The 24,395-nt window shown below is 48.0% G+C and overlaps 1 protein-coding gene across 3 annotated transcripts in view; it reads right to left on the reverse strand.

Annotated features, from left to right (window-relative positions):
• Positions 1–24,395, reverse strand: part of LOC147020263 (mitogen-activated protein kinase kinase kinase 9-like) — a 118,779-nt gene that overhangs the window by 52,569 nt on the left and 41,815 nt on the right. For all 3 annotated transcript variants that reach the window (XM_085895506.1, XM_085895507.1, XM_085895505.1), the window contains exons 3-4: positions 23,054–23,218; positions 15,592–15,775 (exon numbers count right to left, since the gene is read on the reverse strand). In XM_085895506.1, coding sequence (XP_085751632.1) covers positions 15,592–15,775; positions 23,054–23,218 — 349 coding nt within the window. The remainder of the gene's footprint in view (positions 1–15,591; positions 15,776–23,053; positions 23,219–24,395) is intronic.

Here is a 24,395-nt window from a genome sequence, read left to right on the forward strand (position 1 = left end):
GTACAGCACAGCCAAGTAGCGCGAGTCAGCGACCACGAGCAGTCGTGATACGAGTCGGACTCAAGGAGCAATGAGTGATATCTGAGCTGCGACAATCTGGGTTTCACCAGAAGGGTGTCGACGAGCACGCCTCCACCCTTGACATGCTCACATCAACCACGCCACCGACAGCACTCGAGCAATAGAATAAATCCCTCAGAATAAATCCATTATTTTGCCTCACACCTCTAGCGTTCAATTATATTGAGGATACAATTGCGTCAATAAATGAAATTAACAACTAAATTTACCACGCTCGCGGTCCTCGTACCAGGTATGCAATTTTGACTCGCACTCAGGTGTCCTCCAGAATTTATCTCCGGTGAGACCTGGGCTAGCCCCTTCAAGCAAAACCTGTCCCATCACAATTATGCATCCATCCGTCCGTCCCCGAACTACTCCCTCAGTTTTGGGGGTAGCCCTGCCAAACCTTCTCTGGAACGTTTCGGGGTCCGAGCCGGTGTCCCAAGGTGGGTGGGAGGTTTCATAAATACCTTCATACAACTACGATTTTGAGTTTCACTCTGCACGAAGCTGCTCCCGATCCTGATGTCACGTCAGAACAGCATTTCTCTTCATTTACTTCACAAATGTTTGTAACATTGTATTCTGTTATATTACTGGTATAGTATTAATTTGTGGTTGGAATGAAAATAGAGAGATTGAGCTGAAAGCAGAATGAGGAAATTATGTGAGGAATCCCACCTGTGACAATCGTGGATTCAGCATTTGTCGTTTCGCCATTGATATCCACCTCACTTCTGCTGAGGTCAGCAGCAATAAGTTTTTTGCCCAAGTCCTTCACATACAGGCTGTCCAGCCCCCTCCCGTGCACAGCACGAGTAATGTATTGTTACAGTTCTGAGAAGCCGGCACTCCCCCCAAGGCTATGGCACACAACGTATAGCGGTCCAGAGACAGTTATTTCATTCGTACCCGTTTCAGATAGCCCTTCTCTTATGTCTAGTGGGTTGATGGGCCAAAATGCATTACGAGGGCTTTTAGGCAGGTCTTTATTCTTTAATACATTTTATTTTGCTTCACTTCACACACGATCCCACCTGTCCTTCACGCAGGTATGCACGCCACAGACCCTCGCAACAGGCAGTTAATTTGCATACGCACACCGTTTCCCATTCAAACCTTGCGCCATTCTCAAACCAACGCTTACCTCAGACCTTCCCCAATGCGACAACATTCCTGCAACCATTGCAACGCCTTCATAAAACTCCCGATGACATCAGACCACAACCCAAGCTCGCCAACACTCAACAATGATGCTCCAATGTCGACCACAACCGCTTCCATCACGAACTCGCTGCACGACAACTGTAACGCAACACCACCGCTGCCATTGCTCAACGAGTCATCAATAACCACCACCGCCGCCGCCTTTTGGGACCAGCGGGGACGACGAGGTGCGCTCATGATCGGGGCGCATGATCACCCGATGAGGTTTTCAGAGCTCCGTCGCATGGCAAAGCTTAGAGCAAATGGGGCCATTTTCAGTGGGACATCCTCACCGAAGTGGGGCCAACGCAGTGGTTTGAGTCCCCGCGCCAATGAGGGTATGAGGAAACACTCATCACTCCACCTGTTCCGCTCTTGAGCGCCGCCCCAACTGGGGAAGAATAAAAGTGAATCATCTTCTCTTTCCCGGCACCTTCTATCATCTGGCACCCATCCTGCTATCGTCTGGCCCGCCCGCTTCCACTCACTCTTACCACCCTCCCATCATCTGGCCCGCCTGCTTCTCTCGCATTTAGCCCGCCCTTTCTGGTTCCTGGAATCACAGAGCGGTGGAACGAACAGAGTCCACCTGCGAGCGGGAGACACCCGCCTGACTCCGTTAGAATCTACAGGGCTTGCACCTTTTTACACTCACCTGAAGTCCATCTTCTCACACGTTCTTTGCTTGATTTCGAACCCCCTCAATTTCCAACATGTGAGGTAGTGATACCCTGCCAAGATTGGTAGTACCAATCAGCGTTCGTAGTTGTTTCACAACCCGCCAGTACACAGAGTTATCTGTGCCTTGTGGCCTCCTCACCAAGTCACCACTCCAAGCTTCTGCTACCCACCTACCACTGTGAAAGGCCTTTAATGGCACTCACAAGGTCCTTGTGCGTGTTTTACAAAATGCAGCTGCCTTGTCCCTTGTCCCCCTTGGACGATGTTTGTGCCGGCTGGCACACACAGGACCGTGTGTCGTGAACAGACTAATTAACCGCTGTGCTCGCTAAAGCTCAGGCAGCCCTTTAGTCACATGGCACAACAACCTTACCGAGAAGTGTCAAACCAGTTGTGGATTGTTACTGATGGATCGACCACACACACACCTGTGTTCGCGCCACAGTGTACGTTGGGTGCAACTGCAAACCTCTGCTCGCTGGTTTCTTCAGCACTAAAATGAAGAAAAACCAGGTGTCCTTGCTATGACCCTGAACTATCGTAACCTGCCTACACAGGTCCCTGTGCACCCTGAACTATCGTAACCTGCCTACACAGGTCGCATTGATTTGGATCCGACCTCTGCTTGTACTGTCAACCCCATGCCACCCCTGCACCCTGTGTGGATGTTTCAACCAATGGTCCAACCAGTAATCATGCACTTGAAAGCCTCCAATGACGTACACCATGGCGTCCTTGCGTACACCATCACCATTCTCCATGCCTAGACATTCTGTCCAATCGTGTAGGCAGCCTGCATATCTGGCCGATTATGTCGAGAAACCCTAACACAGTGTCGGTGGGTACACGCACCTCGAGGTTTTCCTTCCCTTTGGTATACAAAGGTACTTTGGTACATCATGGGTGAAGAATGTTGTGGTCAAGTTTCATCAAAATCATGCGTGTCGTTTCAGAGGAGACGGCAAATACCTATTTTGGGAGGTCAAACCACCCCGAACCCCCATAGGCCCCCTCAATAAGCACAGATTTTGACACAGTCAATGAATCAAGTTTCATCAAAACTGTGTGCAGTTTCGGAGAAGAGAACGAATACCTATTTTGGGGGGTTAAACCCCCCCCCACTTCCCCACACAAACACTCGTAGACCCCCCCCTAATGAGCACAGATTTTGATGCGGTCAATAAACTCTGGTACATCACTGATGATGAAGGATGTGGTCAAGTTTCATCAAAACTGTGTGTAGTTTAGGAGAAGAGAGGAAATACCTATTTTGGGGGGTCAAACCCCCCTCCTCCCCGTAGACCCCCTTAATGAGCACAGATTTTGATGTGGTCGATAAACTTGGGTACATCATGGATGAAGCATGTTGTGGTCAAGTTTCATCAAAACTGTGTGTAGTTTTAGAAGAGAGAGAGAGAGCGAATACCTATTTTGGGGGGTCAACCCCCCAACCCCTGTAGACCCCCTCAATAAGCACAGATGTTGATGCAGTCAATAAACTCTGGAACATCACTAATGATGAAAGTTGTGGTCAAGGTTCATCAAAATTGTGTGTAGATTTGGAGAAGAGGGAAAATACCTATTTTGAGGGGGGGTTCAACCTCCTGACACCACCCCTCCCCCCCCCCTCCGTAGACCCATTAACGAGTGCAGATTTTGATGCGGTCGATACACTTTGGCACATCACTGGTGATGAAGGTTGTGGTCAAGTTTCATCGAAATCATGTGTGTAGTTTTGGAGAAGAGAGGAAATACTCATTTTGGAGGGGGGGGAGTCAAAAATAAACCTCGTAGACCTCCTTAACCCTTTGAACTCTGATGGCCGGTTTACCGGCCGCTATTCAAGCCTCCACATACCTGAGCGGCCGGATTTTTCTCCAGGGAGCCCAGGGTGGGGGAGCCGAAAGTCCAAAGAGCTCAGGGTTCAAAGGGTTAATGAGCACAGATTTTGATGCGGTAACTACAACTTCGTTAGGCAAGAGATGTGAAGCTTGTGGCCAAGTTTCATCAAAATTGCATGTTTGCTTCAAGCGATAATGACTCGAGTGTTTACGGACACTGCTTGATAGCACAAGCTCACCTGACTAAAGTCCAGGTGAGCTAAAAATGGTCCCAAATTCATCAGCCGCTCAACAACGAAAGTACGTTCTGCAAGGAATTACTGAACAACCAATGGTCAATACCCAAGCCCAGGCGAGACAGCCGAGAGGTGAGTGTGCGTACCTTTAGGCCATCCTGCCAGCTGTACACATTACTGACATGCAAATCAGCAATGTTTGAAATCATACTGCAGCTAAGTCAGTATCCACAAAGGACGATATCGCAATGCGAAGAAACGTTCCAGCAGAACGATGAACATTTTCATGAAAAGCAAACCATCTCAAGGCCCGTCCATTGGCTAATGCAAACGGACTTGGCAGTGGGTGCGTCTCATCAACGAAAGGCTATCGCACAAAATTATAAAACATGTTACCGATTACACGAATTCTCTTTTTTCTTTTTAATATCCTCATGAATGTAGATATTTGATAAAATAATTAAATAAATAAAACCTCCACACCTGCCTTGATGTTCGCCACATTATTTTAATGAATTGTTGTTACGCAGAATTCGAATAGCCACATGAAAGAACACGAAGGTAGACCAGCTTTCGTATATTGATTAGAACCTGCACTTTAAACTGTGGTTCAAATTTTAACCCGTATCGGAAATCCCACAGACAGTGCGTTCCATATCAATAGCAGGGCCACAAGGCACGCGGAATTGTCCCGCTGTTCCGTGTGGACCACTGCCGAGTTTGAAAATATTCTTACGGAACATATTATTTTGCTTGCGATTGATTACATAATTTATATCTTGGATGCCACGAATACTTTGACTGCCTCAGACTTGTGCCGTTTGGCCTGAATACGGATGCCACCAATGCTTTGTCAAAGCAGATAAGCAACAAGCATGGGCGCCTTGCACAATGACGCATATTCTTTGCCCCTCTCAATCCCTGCAACGCAAGGCTACCTGTGCCAGCTCGCATCTGCCTGACCCCGTCATAAACCTGTCACTGAGATCATCCGCTCAACAAATACTCCTCAAGCAGTCCACACGACAACGACCCAAGTGAGGCCGATACTGAATCATCATTGAACTCGCCCCTACCGAAAGAAAACACAAAAACAAAAAAATAGGTGCTTGTGGTTTTCAGCATATAATTATTCATGGTAAAACATTGTATTTCTGCAAACAAGTTCCCCATGTTCAAGAAGAACGAGCAGAACATTGGGATTGAATGTTCCACAATCATCTCGAGCTGGTTGGACCCACTGCATAATTAAAGCGTAACAATGGGGGAAATGGCTCCCACCAATGTCCAAGCAGCCAGGAACAGAATGACAGCTGTTTGTGTTTGTAGAGCAAGTGAATTGTGGCAACGGATATGTATGGAAACTATGTTATAGGGGAACAAAAACACACCAAAAACAACCACAACGCTCACAACCACCTTAAACTGGAACAACACATCATGGCACCGAACACCAACGCCAGTCAAGACACATTTGCTTGAGGACTGCAAGCCGTACATGGACAAGTCGTACATTGACATGATTGCACATTTGTAGTGCAACGAACAACACAGACAGTACCTCCATTTATGCCTTGAGTTGAGCGATTTGAAAGGAGGAAATAGACATGGCTGCCATGCCAGGAACCACACTTGTGGACTGTTGTTGAGCGGTATAGAGCCTACAAAACTAACCTCAGCCGTTATGATTTCCCTTAATGTGTTGCAGTCAGTTATTATGGTGGGTTTTTATGTTCCTCCTCCAGCAGTCACCAAAATGGCAGCCATGGCTAAATGGCTCAATGAGAAGCACATGTGAACACGTTTTTTTTCTCTCCACAAATTTGAGGCTCACAGAAGGGTGAGGTGACAGATGCCAAAGGCGATGCACTGACAGGTGAATGCAGCAAGCAAGGGAATACAGGAACAGGAACACAGATATATATATATATATATATATATATATATATATATATATATATATATATATATATATATATATATATATATATATATATATATATTGTTGTGGTTACCAAATTCGCAAACCACCATTCAGGTCCCTTAGGTGAGGTATCTCGGTAAGTGCATGTGTAGTTAGGCCCAAACCCGTTGTCTAGTGGGAATACATGTCATTTATGCGTGCTGCGACTCTTCAGGATAGCCGTTTTTCTTTTGCTATCTTTATTTTGGACCAACCGCCATGATTACCACCACAACCACAACATCAACCACCAACCACACCACCGCTTCACCACAACCGCCACGACCTTCACGTCACACCTCGCAACCGTAGCATCGCCACCGTTCTTGCCCCGCTGTGGGTACCGGTGTTGGACTCGTGCAGGGCGCGCGTCGAACAGCAGGTACAAAATCACGGATTTTGTGCTTCAAAAACGGATCAAAAACGACACACGCCCACTTTTTGCCGTCCAATCGGTGAGCGAGGGGCGATTTGGCCCCGCCTCCAGGACGATCGATATATGCAAATTTGTGGATCAAAAAGCCTTCACGCCCACTTTTTCTCGGGCCAATGGGGAGCGAGGTGAAAGGTCAAAGGGAGGGGGTCAAAGGCGAAGCTACGGGGGGATAAAAGGACCGTGTTCGTCAGTCAGAAAAAGAGGAGAGTCCAAAGAAGAGTCGGAGAGTCCAGAGGCGGAGAGGCGGAGAGTAGGAGAGTCGGAAGCAGAGGGTCAAGACTTCGCGGGTGGAGGAGCTGCTCGTCGTGTGCGTTGGAGTCGGAACGGAGGGGACGAGCTGTGGAAAGGCGGCGACACCAGACGAGGGGGTGCTCGCGTCGTGCAGGGAGCTGCACCCGAGGGAGGCCGACAGCGCGACCTGGCCGAGGTGGAGACGCACACCAGGGATAATAAAGATCCTCTATACCCCGAGCATCAACAACCCCCTCCTGTTTCCCCCCCGCGCTGAGATAGTGCGACCAAGGGGGCCCCTTTCCCACCCCCTGCCAGACACTGTCCGCGAGGCCCGCGGGGTTGGGGCGCCATCGCCGCTCCGCGTCTCATCACCAGACGGGTAGGCGCGACCCGGTCTCGGCCTCAGGCCCGCCTCATTCTTGGGGGTATTTCTTTTCCTTGGTTTTGGGTATGTGTTGTCGGCGCCGTCTGTGAGGTAGAATTGTATAAGTGTTGCCGTGTGCTCGGTAGTCGGTATTAGCTCTGCATTGTTTTCGCTTTTATATTTGCTTTTTGTGTAAATGGAATTGTTTTTTCTGTGTGCTTTTGGTGGAATTGTATATGTGTGCTTCCCGTGTGCCGCGAATAAATGTGCTTTATTATTTAAACTGTTCTCCCGCTTCGCTTCGTCATTTCTCCCATTGAATCCCCATCTTGCTTCACGTAAAGGGTTGGTAGTGGGCTGAATACGCCCGATAATTAATCGAACCGTCGAGGTCGACGATAACACCGCTCGGTTATTCTGATAGTACGGAACGGGTCGCTTAAGTGGCCCGTGTCCGAAGTCGACCTGCGGCGAGGTGCGATCGCCCGGTCTACCCTCCGCGTGGGTACTTAGGTAGGTCGAATTCGGCGAGCAACCCTATCCCACGCGGGGGCTGATTGGCTCGATCGCGGTGAGACCGAAAGGTCCACCCGTGACTGGTTCCCGGCGTTAGTCCGAGAGGGTCACGACTAGATTGTCCGTCCGGTGGGCGACGTGCCGCGATTCGAGTTACGTGGCCGTCAGCACGCCGGCGGGCGCGAATCCGCAACACTGGTGTCAGGTCGTGCGATACAAATTCATCGCCCTCCTCGCGGCACTGGTATTGGAGAACAGGAAAACGGGCTCTCCTGTCTCCAATTAAATTCACGGGAATCGGTCCAGGGGTGAGAGAAGCGACCCCCGATTCCCTCCAAATTACGAGCGATTCAAATTAACCCTTTAAGAGAAGCAAGATGGCGTCTCAAGGCGAGCGGGAGCCGGGGGTATTAGAAATGGATGTAGAATGTGTAGAATCCATGGTCCAGGATGGAATCCCCGAGCAGGAAATGTTGATTGTGCAGGAACACGGACACGCCAAACTGAACCCAGAGCCCGAAATGGGTGCGGCAGCGGCCGCAGTGTATGACACCTCCCCCCCCCTCTCCACCAAAACCCTTCCCCAACCCTTGCCGAAACGGCTCAGCTGAGTGCATCCGACATGGCCCAGCTATGCGCCATGCTGGCGGCAATGAACGAAAAGATGAATGCGAAAATGATCAAAAAAATGGATGCGAATATGAAAAACGAAATGAAAGGCATGAACGAAAAGATGGATGCGAATACACAACAAATAAACGAAAAGATGGATACAAATACAAACGAAATGAAAGGCATGAACGAAAAGATGGATACAAATACAAATGAAATGAAAAACGAAATGAACAAGCAAATAAACGGAATGGAAGCAAACATGAAGGAAGAAATGAAAGAGCTACGGGGTGAGACGCAGAACATGGGCCGATGCCTGCAGGCGGGCATGAAGGCCGTGACCAGGGAGCTGAAAATGGCGACTCCACGTGTCGGAGCGGGCGAGCTGGAGGGGGGTGCAACGGCTGACAGGCCCGCGGTGGAGGCGGGTGAAAAAATAATTCGGGGGGCGTGTTGGGCAAGGGTCGTGACAGAGGAATCGACGGTGACCAAGAGGAAAAATTAAATGGGGAGACCAAAACGTGTGAGACGAGACACGAAATGACGACAAAGGAAATAATAATAGTTGAGACAAGGGAGGTAAAGGGTGAAGAGTTGGCAGAGACACGGGAGATAGAGGGTGAATTGGACGGGGTAAGTGACGCACACACACGCACGGAGGTAGTGGAGGATAAAGGGGGTGAGCTGGCGGACTGGGTAGAGACCCAGTGCGAGCACCTGGATGGCCTCCTCCAGGAACGAGGGGAGGGAGTATGCCCCCTTGAGGCGAGTCACGACCAGGTGAGTTCGGTCGTGCTTTGCGAGGTTGAGGGGGCGAGTGCTGTGGACGGGTGCACGGAGAGCTTGGGGGGTATAGAGGCCCCGGAGACCCTTGTGGGGACACAAATCCCCAGTGTGGTTGTCCCTGTGTGTGTGGTGCAAGGTGTGAGTGCGGCACCGTGTGTGGAAGCGACCCCGTGTGTGAGTGGTGTGGTGGCGATGGTGCCAGAGTGCGTGCTTCCCAGCACGCCGGGTGTGGATGGGGCACCGTGTGTGAGTGAGGCCGTGTGTGTGAGTGAAACGGCCAGTATGAGTGAGGCACCACGTGTGAGTGGTGTGGTGGCGATGGTGCCGGAGTACGTGCTTCCCAGCACGCCGTGTGTGGATGAGGCACGGAGTGCGAGTGAGGCACCGCGGGTTAGTGCCCCCGCGTGTGTGGGTGAGGCACCGTGTGTGGAAGAGACCACGTGTGTGAGTGTCGCCGTGTGTATGAGTGAGGTACCGCGGGTGAGTGCCCCCGCGTGTGTGGATGAGGCACGGAGTGCGAGTGAGGCACCGCGGGTGAGTGCCCCCGCACGCGTGAGTGAACGGCCGTGTGCAAGGTCGCTGTGTGCCAGGGAGACCGTGTGTGTGAGAGAGCGGTATGAGAGGGAGATGTCGGTTGGCATGCGGGAGCACGCAGCCGCGTCTCCCCGTGTGAATGTGATGGTGTGGACTGTGTGCGTCGTAACACGCAGGTGTGCGTGTGTTGAATGGCGACGACGACGGCGACAGAAGAAAGAAAGCCGAGTAGCGGCTGTAGTTGTTTCAGGGACCGTGCCGGGTTCACCCAGCAGTGAGCACGCGGTTCGTGCTGTGCAACGCACGAGACCACCACGTGCTCGCTTGCGAGAGTGAAGTCCCGGTCCGGAAACGCACGCGGTGGATTTGCCGATCCCGCGGACGGACAAAGTTTAGGCAGGTAAATGGATTTGGACCGGACGGGTTCTCCACGCGATCGTGTGTGTTGAGCTCCAACGGGCAAAGCACATGTGTTCGCGTGGGGAACCCCTCGAGACGTGGGGCTTGTGTTTTTTTTTTTTATGCGCACGGTGACATCATGGCTGCACGTGTGGTTGGAATCCGGCAGGAGGGGTATCTCTGCCGGATGGAACCGTCCAAGGAGGGACGAGGAACACGTGCAGCTGCATGACGTCACGGGCAGGTGCAAAGTGCGCGAGCTCTGAGTTGCCGCGCAGGTGCTGCGCATGAAAAAAAAAAAAAGGGGCAAGCCTCACTTTCGGGTGCAAAGGATTCCTGGGCAAGGGGTGAAAGACCCCCTTACCTGGGCACAGGATGGAAACTAGTTAGGGGGAAGGGTTAGCTTAGCTAGACCGACTTCATGGGGCAGGGGTAAGTCCTCATGGAGTCCGTGGAATGGATTAGTTAGAGGGATTGTAGCCAGATTTAGGTGGGGAAATTGATTAAAGAGATTAGGAGACAGTGACAGACTTGTGGATGTGTAGAGGGGACGTAGTTTAGCTACGTAGTGTTAAAAGGAACGTGCTGTAGTATAAGGGACGACGTGGGAGCACGAGTTAGTTAGGGGAGGTAGTTAGAAGGATGGCAGAGTTCAGTGGTGTGTGTGTTGAAGAGTTGGTGAGTTGTGAGGTGAGTACTTGTTGAGTGAGTGAGGCCAGCGGGTCTGTGTGAGTGGAGTGAATGGGGAATGCATGGTGCGATGAGTGATTGGGGGGAGGAGTGACTCCCGCCCAAGGGACCCCGGGGTCAGAGTAAAGTGAGTTAGCTGGGTTAGTCAAATTGAAAAATGGAGGTCGTTTTGCTGTTGGTGGGAATGTAGGCTCGAAACCCATTTGGAGGGGTGCAGGAGCCCTGTTGACGGGCTTGGGAGCGTGGCTGCGAAAGGTGAGTATCGCTGAGTGGGTACCCCGGGCACCAGGCTAGTCGGCCGCGGTAGGCCAAGGGCCCATGGGGGGCCGGGATAGAGTAGTGGGCACGGGTGCGCCTGCTTGGTGCGGGGGCCCGGGGCGCCATTAGCCGCGTGGGCAGTGTTGTGGGCACGGGTGACCCTCTGAAAGGGGCCCGGGAGGCCGGCCTGCCACGTGTGCGTTTCAGGGGAGGTGCCATGGGGGGCACTCCCCGGTGTTAGGGAGCTGGTAGGCTCGGAGGCAGTGTAGTGCCCGGGGGTGCCATAGCGGGAGAATCGGCAGAGGGTCGTGCCTGCCAAAGGGAGCCACGTGTCCCAGCCAGGAGACCGTGTGAGGGCACGGAGAGAAAATTGGGGGGCGAGGCCCGAAATTGTGAGGACACCAACACAGGCGACGGGAATCTGGGTTGTTAGAACCAATAGTTTAAGCGAGAGGCGCTTGTTGAAAGCCCCGGGGTAGTTTAACAGTTAAATGGTTAGGGTAGATTAGGAGATGTACCCCTCCGCACCATCCATCCCCTCGCTGTCGTTGTGGGCCGCTGGACCCACTTTGGTTATAGATCGCCGAACTCTGGGGAGGCCATTCTGAGGCTTCGTTGGGCCTCGACACAGGACGTTTGCTCTCCCTAGTTCCCCTCTGGGAAGGGAACGTAGGGGTTGGGAGTAGGCTAGGTGACAGAATAGGTTAGCCGAACAAGGACGATAAAGGGGGTTAGGGGACGATTTATAGAGGGGAAGTAAACATAAAAGTAAAAATAAAAAATAAATAAGTTGGGGCTAAATTGGGGTTTGGACAAATTAAGGGAGTGGGTATGTACAGTGACAGGCAAAGGCGATAGGTGGGAGGGAGACAGGTAGGTAGGTCCGAGCCCGCCTTCCAAGTGGCCAGCACCACCGCACTCCCTCCACCAACCTCCATTGAACGGCAAAGGCTGGCCAACTTCATCGGCTGGCCGTGTTTTGCTTCAAGGCGGAGGCCGGCCAACTTCATCGGCAGCTGTGTGCTGCAAGGCCTGTGCCGGCCAGTTCATCTGCCGGCTGTGTTTGCCTGCAGCGGCCTTCTTCTGCGGGCTGTGATTGCCTGCTCACCTTTGCCATGCCATGCCCACTGCCCATGTTCACCAGCCCCGTTCAATTTTTGCTTTGCCCCCCCCTGTTCATTGCCATGTGCGCCAGGATCAAGGCAACAGTTTGCAAGCTGCAAGAACTGCCCTGTTGGCAGCTACAACACGGGCCTGCAGTGGCGGCCCGTGCACCGTGTTTGTGTTCATCCATCCATTCGTTGTGCTCATTGCGTGTGCCACTTGAGCTGGCACGGAGACTGCGTTTGTGCAGCCCATGCACCGTTGTGGTTCACTGCGTTCAGTTCAAAAGGGAAGGCCTTGGACTGCGTGTGAGCAGCCAGCCACGTTCCCTGTCACCTGCATTGTTTGAGCCAGAGACTGCATGCGGGCAGCCTGGCTCCCTGCCAACTGCTTTTCTTTTGCAGAGTTCAATGATCCTGGGCCATGGTTTAGTGTAAAATTTGTAAGTTAAGGTAAGATGTACTGTAAATATGAGTGCGCCCCCGGCATGTCTGTCTAGCGCCGGCAATTTTATTTAAGTCGTCCGTGTGAGTGAGTTTGTTTAGATAGTTACGCAGCCCTCAGGTTATTTATTTTGGGGACACGAATACCATGAATGTCGCACTCAGGGATCCGTAGGTAAAATGTACTAGGGGAAAACTACACATGATGGCACACGAAAATTTGACGACTCGGGACGAGTCTGCAAAAAGGGGAGGGGGTAGTGTTGTGGTTACCAAATTCGCAAACCACCATTCAGGTCCCTTAGGTGAGGTATCTCGGTAAGTGCATGTGTCGTTAGGCCCAAACCCGTTGTCTAGTGGGAATACATGTCATTTATGCGTGCTGCGACTCTTCAGGATAGCCGTTTTTCTTTTGCTATCTTTATTTTGGACCAACCGCCATGATTACCACCACAACCGCAACATCAACCACCAACCACACCACCGCTTCACCACAACCGCCATGACCTTCACGTCACACCTCGCAACCGTAGCATCGCCACCGTTCTTGCCCCGCTGTGGGTACCGGTGTTGGACTCGTGCAGGGCGCGCGTCGAACAGCGGGTACAAAATCACGGATTTTGTGCTTCAAAAACGGATCAAAAACGACACACGCCCACTTTTTGCCGTCCAATCGGTGAGCGAGGGGCGATTTGGCCCCGCCTCCAGGACGATCGATATATGCAAATTTGTGGATCAAAAAGCCTTCACGCCCACTTTTTCTCGGGCCAATGGGGAGCGAGGTGAAAGGTCAAAGGGAGGGGGTCAAAGGCGAAGCTACGGGGGGATAAAAGGACCGTGTTCGTCAGTCAGAAAAAGAGGAGAGTCCAAAGAAGAGTCGGAGAGTCCAGAGGCGGAGAGGCAGAGAGTAGGAGAGTCGGAAGCAGAGGGTCAAGACTTCGCGGGCGGAGGAGCTGCTCGTCGTGTGCGTTGGAGTCGGAACGGAGGGGACGAGCTGTGGAAAGGCGGCGACACCAGACGAGGGGGTGCTCGCGTCGTGCAGGGAGCTGCACCCGAGGGAGGCCGACAGCGCGACCTGGCCGAGGTGGAGACGCACACCAGGGATAATAAAGATCCTCTATACCCCGAGCATCAACAACCCCCTCCTGTTTCCCCCCCGCGCTGAGATAGTGCGACCAAGGGGGCCCCTTTCCCACCCCCTGCCAGACACTGTCCGCGAGGCCCGCGGGGTTGGGGCGCCATCGCCGCTCCGCGTCTCATCACCAGACGGGTAGGCGCGACCCGGTCTCGGCCTCAGGCCCGCCTCATTCTTGGGGGTATTTCTTTTCCTTGGTTTTGGGTATGTGTTGTCGGCGCCGTCTGTGAGGTAGAATTGTGTAAGTGTTGCCGTGTGCTCGGTAGTCGGTATTAGCTCTGCATTGTTTTCGCTTTTATATTTGCTTTTTGTGTAAATGGAATTGTGTTTTTTCTGTGTGCTTTTGGTGGAATTGTATATGTGTGCTTCCCGTGTGCCGCGAATAAATGTGCTTTATTATTGAACTGTTCTCCCGCTTCGCTTCGTCATTTCTCCCATTGAATCCCCATCTTGCTTCACGTAAAGGGTTGGTAGTGGGCTGAATACGCCCGATAATTAATCGAACCGTCGAGGTCGACGATAACACCGCTCGGTTATTCTGATAGTACGGAACGGGTCGCTTAAGTGGCCCGTGTCCGAAGTCGACCTGCGGCGAGGTGCGATCGCCCGGTCTACCCTCCGCGTGGGTACTTAGGTAGGTCGGGTCGGCGAGCAACCCTATCCCACGCGGGGGCTGATTGGCTCGATCGCGGTGAGACCGAAAGGTCCACCCGTGACTGGTTCCCGGCGTTAGTCCGAGAGGGTCACGACTGGATTGTCCGTCCGGTGGGCGACGTGCCGCGATTCGAGTTACGTGGCCGTCAGCACGCCGGCGGGCGCGAATCCGCAACAATATATATATATATATATATATATATATATATATATATATATATATATATATATATATATATATATATATATAATATATATATATAATATATATATAATAGATAGATAATAGATAGATAATAGATAGATAATAGATAGATAATAGATAGATAATAGATAGATAGATAGATAGATAGATAGATAGATAGATAGATAGAGATAGAGATAGAGAAAGAGAAAGAGAAAGAGAGAGAGAGAGAGAGAGAGAGAGAGAGAGAGAGAGAGAGAGAGAGAGAGAGAGAGAGAGAGAGAGAGAGAGAGAGAGAGAGAGAGAAGCACAATAACCTGCAAGTACGAGGGTCTGTTCAGGTCGGGTCAACAGGGGTATTTTGAAATAGCGGCATACCGCTAACTTCAGCCCTGGAAGGAAGAGCGGAATTGAACCACCTCCGGCAGGCGTGTCCACAAGGTAGTTTGAGAGGTTATGATCAATGACAACGGGTGTCGGCAATGGTGTCATGGTGTGACCCACCAGTTTGTTTCTTCAATGAACGAATTCACGAGAGGAACCATGAGAACAGCACAACCTTGCTCACGAAGGTGCCGTATTAGCGTGGATGGTTTAAAAATAAAATGTAATAAAATAATACAAGAAAAACCACAAGTGCCGCCATGAAAACGTTCATGCAAGATGATAAAATCACAGCCCCACATCAGGCACAGTTCCAGAATGTTAACGAATTTGAAAACTGTGAATGGAAAAGTTGAAGGTGCAGTGAGCGTATCCCCAATTTAAGGCACGTGAAGCATTTTTTTTCAACCATCTTTCCAAGTTCGTAACAACATTCAACACCCATTTGCTGACGCTCTGAGAGGTACGGATGAAAGCGGAAAACAACAAACTCGCAATAAAATCGGTCCGAACGTTGCGATCGCAACTGGTATTTCCCAAGGTTGCAAACTCAGGACCATATAACAAATAAATTTTTAAACATCACAAAATTGAAAATGTCCAAAACTCTGTGGTGGTGACAATGCAGCACATGGAATAATATCAAATCCCACAATGGAAAGCGACTCCATTTCTGTCGTTTAAAGGTTCAAAAATAAATAATTACATTTAAAATCACCTCCAATCACAAGCTGCCAATGTCCGGATCGGAAATGAACGAATAACTGCAGCGGTTGAAAGAAGTTGGTGAAAACGGTGAATTGATACATTTCGATTAAACCGTGTCAAGAGACTTATGATGCTTGGACCGAGAGCGCGAGGCACTCACTGTTGCTCGACTTGAGGTCCCGATGGATGATGGTCACGATGGCCTCTTCGTGCAGGTAGTGCATGCCACGTGCAATTTGAACCGCCCAGTCCACCAGTATAGGCGGTGGGATTCGGCGACCTGCGAGCGCACGGTTCAGGGGGCCGCCTCGTGCGTACTCCATTATGAGGCAAAGGTTTGGCTCCTGGGAGACAAAAATAATTGGTAGCAATGAGTGACAAGAAATTGGCGATGGCAAGACAATGTCACTGCTTAGTTGTTAAAGGCGAGTGCAGAGCCCTTTTCGAGAGAAACATTGCTTTGGTTAGATATTTGACCCCTGGCCTTTGATCCAGTCCTTTACTTTACAATGCCTCCTGATGATGGACTCGCACTCAAAATGTCAGTCAATCTCATTTCCCACAGCAGTAAACTTAATCTCGTCAACATTTAGTTGATAAAATCCATTGTTTGTCTCACGCACCCACAGATCAACACAAGCCTTCAGAGAGACTTGTATTCCATTGTACCGTGAATCAACCTACCCACCTATCCGAGCACGTCGGACCATACAGGAGGCATGTCCTTCAAAGCTCAGGATTGTGTCTGACGTACAAATAGGACTGTGCGGTGATTTCATGTGCTTGTCAAAAAATATTTAAATAAGCATTTTAAAACACCAACGCATGTTCAAATGATGAGAACGGCACTGGCTCGAGCACACGCCTCCACCAGGATGAACAGTTTACGTTTTGTATCCCACTGATAGGCCGGATCTGAAACAAAATCGAATTGGCTTGTGCTCGTCACCTAGCCAACCCATTCACCAAGTTTCCTCTGAATCCATCCACATCCTTTTGAAATATCACACTGTATATCGTTTTGGCCTGATCTCTCGATGGTGAAGAACCCTTTGTAAAATTCTAGTTTTCCGGATCTTCATCAAAATCAAATAAATTCCTCCTTGTCACACATCCAACCTGACCTGTCCATCAAATTCCGTCTGTAACTTTTTGAGATAGCCTGCTCACAAACAAAGACAGACAAGACAGGGGTGGGAACATAACCTCCGTCTACCTTCGGTGGTGGAGGTAATCACAGCAGACATGCACATCTTAGAAAACACGTCAAAATATTATATTCAGGCCACACTTGAAATTATGTACAGTGGAATGAAGGTGAACATCAATCTGATCATTACAATGTAACCGTAGTCTCAATTAGGCCCAATTAAAAACTGTTGAATCTTGCATTACACGAAGTACCATGTTGCAGCTCAATTGTAATCAAAATAAAGACCAATTACTGCACAATAGTCCCAAGAAGAAAGCGACACGACACACACACACACACACACACACACACACACACACACACACACACACACACACACACACACACACACACACACACACACACACACACACACACACACACACACACACACACACACACACACACACACACGAATAGATGATTGATAATCACTCGCTACAAGAGAGCAAAACAATTACCTGTTCCTTGACCTCAACTTTAATCATGGCAATGGAATGTCCCTCCACCCCACGCCCCTCATCAAGCATGAACTTGCCTACTCTTCGCAAAAGACACCTACGGATATTTAACCTCCACCGTCCCAACGTACTCCTGATGGACTGTACAGACATTGATGCATCCATCACCTGACATGCCAAACACCAGCCAGGGTGACACTTTAGAGCTGGGCCAAGGTTCAAACCAAGATTATCCAATCCAATCCATTAGGACCATACTATGTGCAGAGCATTGGTGCTGCCTAAGCAGTCTCCTTGGTTATTGCATACAATTCTGGATGGGTCGCCACTCCGACACAGTATACTCGAATGGCTCAATCATCCCAGCAACCTGGTACTCATTTTGCCGACCTTGGAAGGATGACAGGCTGAGCCAACCCCACCTGGTATTAATATAACAGCCAAGCAGGATTTGTGAACTCAGGACCCTATGATCACAAGCCCACCACCCTAACTATTAAGCCAACATCAGGCATACACACACACACACACACACACACACACACACACACACACACACACACACACACACACACACACACACACACACACACACACACACACACGTGATTACAATGAGAGAGCAACTGGCCTTGTACTTCAGCCTCATTGTTGGAGATGCCAATAATTTTGTCAGCTTGAGATTGCACACAATGAAGTAGAGACAGATATCTTGCAGCGGTACTTAGCCCACAAGGGAGAGCAGAACTCCACACCCCCGATGAATTATGACCTTATAGGTTTGCGAGTTGTCGAAGATTTTTCAAAGGAATAACTTGGAAGAACGGAGTGTTACCGTTCTATGCTGGCTTTTGCAATACAGTTATCCGAGGAGAGGTCGTGCTTGAGGGTGAGGCATACAAATTAGAGACTCTAAACCTCGTCCACTGGTTTGACCAAGGAAATAGATTGATGGGTTCATTTGATGATCCTTCTTGAGTGATACCGTGAGAGTTCTTGCCTCGAACTCCCAAATTCCAGGCTCACTGCTCACCTGCACTCATTTGCTCCTCTTTTCTCTCACCTGTGGAACCAACTTTCCCAGTCTGTTCAGTCACCCTCATCCATTCTTATGAACTCTTCCACCCCAAAGGACCCCTTTTTCCAGGTTATTGTGATTTTTCCCCCCTCCACCCCTCTACCCCTCGCCTCTTTTCATTGGTTAATTAGTCGTCGGTTGGTTTGTTCCTTTTCTGTTTCATCTCTGCTTTCCCTTTCCTCTTCGTGTAGTGTTTCATTCGGCTTGTGTGCAGCTTATTCACAACCACTACTTAAATTCAAGTACACAATTAATAACTACCAACAAAATACAGCCACGCTTTAAAATGGGACAACAAAACAAGTAAAAACGATGCTCTCGATAGAAAAGGTTAATGTTAAGTCGAATGTGAACTCAGAAGACAAACCTCAGCGCAAATGCACAACTCACCCTCAGGCTAACCCCGTCACTCTTCCTGGGATAAACCTCAACCCTGATGCAAACATTACGTTGCAGTACTTGCATAGTCAACGTCACCACGGTAGCCGGTACGCCTTCACTCGACCCGTTATTGTTCCTCAATACCATGAAATTCACACACATCAGCTGCACACTATTTATTGCCGGTGATTGTGCATGGTACTTTTAAAACACAAGCCATCAAATATTCAATCCCCCAAAAAGGATATACAACTCCTTAATTTCATACTGTTTAAGGATTAAAGAAATTGGGCTGCACGTATTTTTGGGGTGGTTTCATCAGGAAACCAGAGCCAGACTATTTTAGCCTCACAGTTTAATCTCCATAATCATCAAACAACACAGTAACAACTTTTCCACAGTGCAGTAAACCCGCCGTATTCGCGAGTTCTGCATTCCCGAGTTGCATCCACACTCATGATCTCTTCCACCCCAAAGAATGAAGTGACGAGTTTAAGTGAAAAAGTGAAGGTGTTAGACACGCTGGCTACGGGTGTGAGTGTGTCCGCAACGGGAAAGAACCATCCTTCAGACTTCCCCTCCAACACCTCCAGCATCGAAATCACATCATAATCAAACGTCAATAACAACGCACTGTTCTGTATCGTGCAATTGATCAATTTTAGTGATCGCTCCGAAACAGTCTGACCTGGGAACCTAACCCCCTTTCTCCAATTAAACCAAGGTATCCATATTCACGAACTCTCCATTCGCACGGTTTTCCAGGAACGTAACCGTCGTGAATACGGAGAGCCGTGTGTATGTGAAACCCTTTCTCTTTACGTTGAATTTTGCATGCCTCTGTTATTTCAACATTGGGAAGTACAGGATGCTCTGAAGAGTCCAATGCATGCCATACAGGAAAATGAGACCTTCAGTACAAACGATATATCGGAATGCCATAAAGTACAAAGGAAAGCTTCACCTAAACGTCAGTTCCAACGGGTAGCAGTCAAATCTGCTGGATTTGTCCACGTGCGTCCCGTTTGAATTGGTTCAAATTACTGAGAGTAGACTGTAATCCGAAACCATTGTTTACTTTGATTGTTACTTTAAACCACTGATGATATCACCACCATCAGATGCAATTATTCCAAGAGATAGATGGCTTTAATCAGAATTTTGGGTAAGGATGGTTTGACAGGCCTACTTTATGTAAAAAAGGGTGCTGAATCCAAAAAAAGCAGTCTTATTGACCCTACTCAAGAAAAAAATGACCATTTTAACCCTTTTTGCCCATATTCGGTCAAATTATTTTGGGTTGGTGGGTTGAATCAGAATTTTGGGTAAGAATGATTTGACAAGCCTATTTTAGGTAAAACAGTGTGCCGATTCCAAAAAAAGCAGTCTTGTTGACCTCGCTCAAGACACAATGACCATTTTAACCGTTTCCGGTCAAATTATGACGATATTTGGTCAATTTCTATTGGTCCGCGTTTGGATGTTCTGAAGGTGTGCACGTCGTTTGAATTGTATCACATAATATTATGTTCTGTTCATGATAATCATGACATATAAATATATTTGATAAATATATAATGAAGAAGTAACCAATTGGCCAATCGCTTTGTTCAGTTTTTGGCCACCAGTGGTCAAAAGTTTGAAATTCCATGTTGGGGCATATCGCATGTTTGCATAGTCTTTTCGAGCAGTGCGCAAAATCAACAATGATGTTAAGACTAATTGTTTTAATTTGTATTTTCATTTTCTGTTTGCAGGTGGCAGCACCTCCTTGAGTGGCTCAGATGATAGAACATGTGCTTTAGGCCTACATGTTACTGTGCAGCTGACAAGACAGTTCATGTTTTTGGGACATGCTCCGTGAGGAACTACCCAGGAAGTTAATCCTCATCATGGCTGATGGTGGAGAGGTGCCGTTGCAGTGTGTGTTGCATGTGGGTGATACAGAGCATGATGGTGATGCAGTGACTCCTTTTACTTAACAGACATGGGAAACAGCAGGCGACATTGCTCAATCCAGAATTCAATATCAGAAGAGATCAAAGTACCCACTCTCCAAACACCTCGAAGATTTGATTACACACAATTAGCCAACAACAATTGATACGGTAATTTATGATGCCATGTTCATAATCCAGTCACTGCCCTCTGACTTGCCTCTCAGATTTGGGAATGTAGCAGAGCTGGTCCTGAAGATCATATGCAGTCCAAAGGCAAGGAAAGTGCACTTTGTCTGTGACAGTTATGTGAAAAGCATAAAGAGTGTTGAGAAACAGGCAAGAGGTGCAAATGATGGATCATTTCACATCACAGGTGCAGACCAGTTACGTCCTAAAGATTTCAGACATGCCTTGAGATCAGCAAATTTCAAAACTGCACTTATTCAGTTCTTCATGGAGGAATGGAAACATAACCATTATGCACCAATCATAAAACAAAAGACTGTTGTTGTTTCACATGAGGAGCAGTGACTTCAGTATACAGCATCTCTGTCAGGAAATGTAGACCACAATGAGGCACCAGAGTACGAATGCTCACACGTGGAGGCAGATACCAGCCTAGTATACCATCTCAGCATGCTGTCAAAAGCAATACCAGGACAGAATGTTGTTGTCCGTGCAACAGACACTGATATCATGGTCATTCTCCTGTATCCTTCAAGACAACTCAAGGCCAATGTGTGGATGGACCTTGGACATTCGAGTGATAACACTAGAAGGTATGTCCATATTACTGCGCTAGCAAACCACCTTGGCACAGTTGTTTGCAAGGCACTACCAGGTTATCATGCTCTGACAGGATGCGACTACACGTCGCCCTTCTTCAGGAAGGGAAAGGTGAACCCATTGAAGAAAGCTCAGAAGAGTGCTCTCCATCTCGAAGGCATCAGCATGCTCGGAGAGACAACCAACCGCCTTTGATGATGACGACAGCCTTGTAGAAAGATATGTGTGTTCACTCTATGGTCAGGGAGCATTATCATCCATGAATGACGCAAGGTTGAAAATCTTCCTACAGAAATACAAACCGACAGATCCAGACAGTCCATTGGAGAAAATAAAGGGACTTGATGCAGGCATGCTCCCACCCTGCAAAAATGTTCTGATGCAAAAATTGGCACGGTGCAATTACGTGGCATATCTCTGGAAGTACGCACATCTAAGAGATCCACTAGAGAACATTCAACCCACAGATCATGGCTGGAAAGAGGTCAACGGAGATTTTGTACCACTCTAATTTACCGGCAGTCAGATGCCAACTATTCTTTCTAAAACCATGGAACCAGAAGATGTCACAGATGGAGATGAGGATGATGATGACAATGATTGTATGATGATGATTCAGAGGATGAAGAAGACAGTGATGATGATGATAATGGAAATGACTAATTGAATGTGGTAAATTGAAAGGGTAAATGGAAAGCTTGCAAATATCAATATTTGAAATATTGATATTTCCCAGAACAATATTCAACACTGGGGCCTATTCATATTTGGCCAAAAATAGTTATTTTGTCTTACATAGGGTCAATAAGACTGCTTTGTTGGTAATCAGCACCCTCTTTTACCTAAAATAGGCTTGTCAAATCATCTTTACCTAAAGTTCTGATTAAACCCACTATTTGACGGAATAAGGGAATATTTGGCCAAAAAGGGTTAAGATTGTCATTTTATCTTGATTGAGGTCAATAAGACTGTTTTATTTGGAATCAGCACCCTTTTTTACATAAAGTAGGCTTGTCAAATCAGCCTTACCTAAAATTCTGATTAAACCCACCTATCCAACCTAATTTGACCCAATATGGTCATATTTGGTCAAAAAGGGGTTAAAATGGTCATTTTGTCTTGAGTGGGGTCAATAAGACTGCTTTTTTTGGATTTAGCACCCTTTTTTTTACATAAATTCAGCCTATCAAAACATCCTTATCCAAAATTCTGATTAAAGCCATCTATCTCCGAGGATAAATCTTGATGAAAACCCTTTCGTAAATTGGGTGATCAGACTTATCACAAATAAACAAAGATGATAATATATTAAAAACTAGAAGGGCACTCGGGAGAGCGCATGCCTCCGCCACGCAATGCCTGATCCACGAGAACATATCGGGCCCAATACATTTTTGAAATATCATGCTCTCCAGTACCATATCGTTTTTGGCCCCATCTCATAATGGTGAAGAATCACTTTAAAAATTAAATAATTCTCGTATCCAGATCCAGATTCAGATTTTCACCAAATTCCAAATCAATTGGTCCTTGCCACACACCAAATGTGTCCACCAAATTTCATCCGGATCCATCCACAACTTTTTGAGATATCCTGCACACAAACAAACAAACAGACAGACAAACAGGGGTGAAAACAACCTCCTTCCACCTTTGGTGACGGAGGTAACAAATGAAAACGAGCCGTCTCAATTTAAAAGGAAACAACACGATTCTCTGCTTTCGTGAAACGTTCCATTGTCTGGCCAGACGTGCCTCTTAAACGACTTTAAGGAACAGCTGACCTGGAGGCAGACACCCCGAAGGGCAATGATGTTTGGGTGGTGCAGCATGCTGAACAACTTTCCCTCTTGGCGTACACTTTCTGCAGTTGTGCTGATCTCCTCATCTGGATCTTGCCGAGCAGCTTTTACAGCAACTTCCTCATCATGCCAGACCCCACGGTAAACCTAAGTGCACAGCCACACAACTTTTCAACGTTCTCATCGCTAGTTTTGGAACAACCAGATAAACCTTTTGTCAGAAATCTCATAAATCGGCTCAATGATGTGAAAACTATTCCCTCAGCACTTCAAGAAAGAAGTGAAAACAAGGAAATAGTTAGACTCAAAAGGTGAGACTCCATGAAGGAATCAATGATACAACTAGAAAACTAAACTTGATGGAAAACAGTAGTTAAAAAAAAAAAAAACAAAAAAAAAACATAAACAAAGAAACAAAATCCAATTTTATTATTCATGAGTGTTCTCCATATTCTCAGAAAAGGTTTGTTGAAAATTTGATGACAAAAACTCAAATGGCAGAAAAATAAACTTGCAGCGACGCACGCACGCACGCACGATTTTGAAAAATTATGACAAAACATCTGAAAAAAAAAAAATCTAAGTACAGTCTTTAAGAACAGTCACGTGGAGGATTAGAGAAGCCCGTCTGTAGAGCCCCAAGCCGGTACCACCGAGGATGTTGGCAGACCCCAGGAGCAGGTGGCATTTCACCTGTGGAGCCTACCTGCAGCAAATATATCCAACAGTCTGACTTCGCAGAGATAAGAGAGGCAATGTAAATCCAAGGAATGCTTGCTATGTTGTGGCTCACTCAGGGTTGACAGATATCTCACGAGCACTTTGCATCCTTAAATAAAATGTTGCAAAAGCAATAAACTTTCAAAAATAAATAAAGAAAATCTACAAAGAGAGGCCAGCAATCTCACTTACGGACTTTCAGCCTGTTACAAATCCTGGCAGAAATCCACAATGGAATGGACACTTTCAAAAGAGCTATATTTCTCAATTTCCACAACCGGTTCGACAAAAGTAATCTTGAAAAGTATGCTTCAGCTATCAGCAGCACATAACTTACACAAATCGATGATAATCAAGGATTGACTTGGAGTCGGTAGGGATCAGATTGCTGTTTTTTTTGTTTAAATTACAAGTCTTCATTTGTGGTTCCTTTGACAATTGAGGAAACTGAAGAGCAGAACAACAACGTACAAAGGATCAGATGAACAGACAAAACAGGGCGAAGGGAAAACGATGGGACAACAACAAACAGATGCACCATGGTGCAAGTAGATGCAATGCGGTGGAACGGTGGGAATATGGTCTCATCTGGGTGTAATAAAGC

Source organism: Eptatretus burgeri, chromosome 9 (assembly GCF_056783735.1).
Source record: "Eptatretus burgeri isolate ZD-2024b chromosome 9, Ebu_testis_v1, whole genome shotgun sequence".
NCBI lineage: Eukaryota > Metazoa > Chordata > Myxini > Myxiniformes > Myxinidae > Eptatretus > Eptatretus burgeri.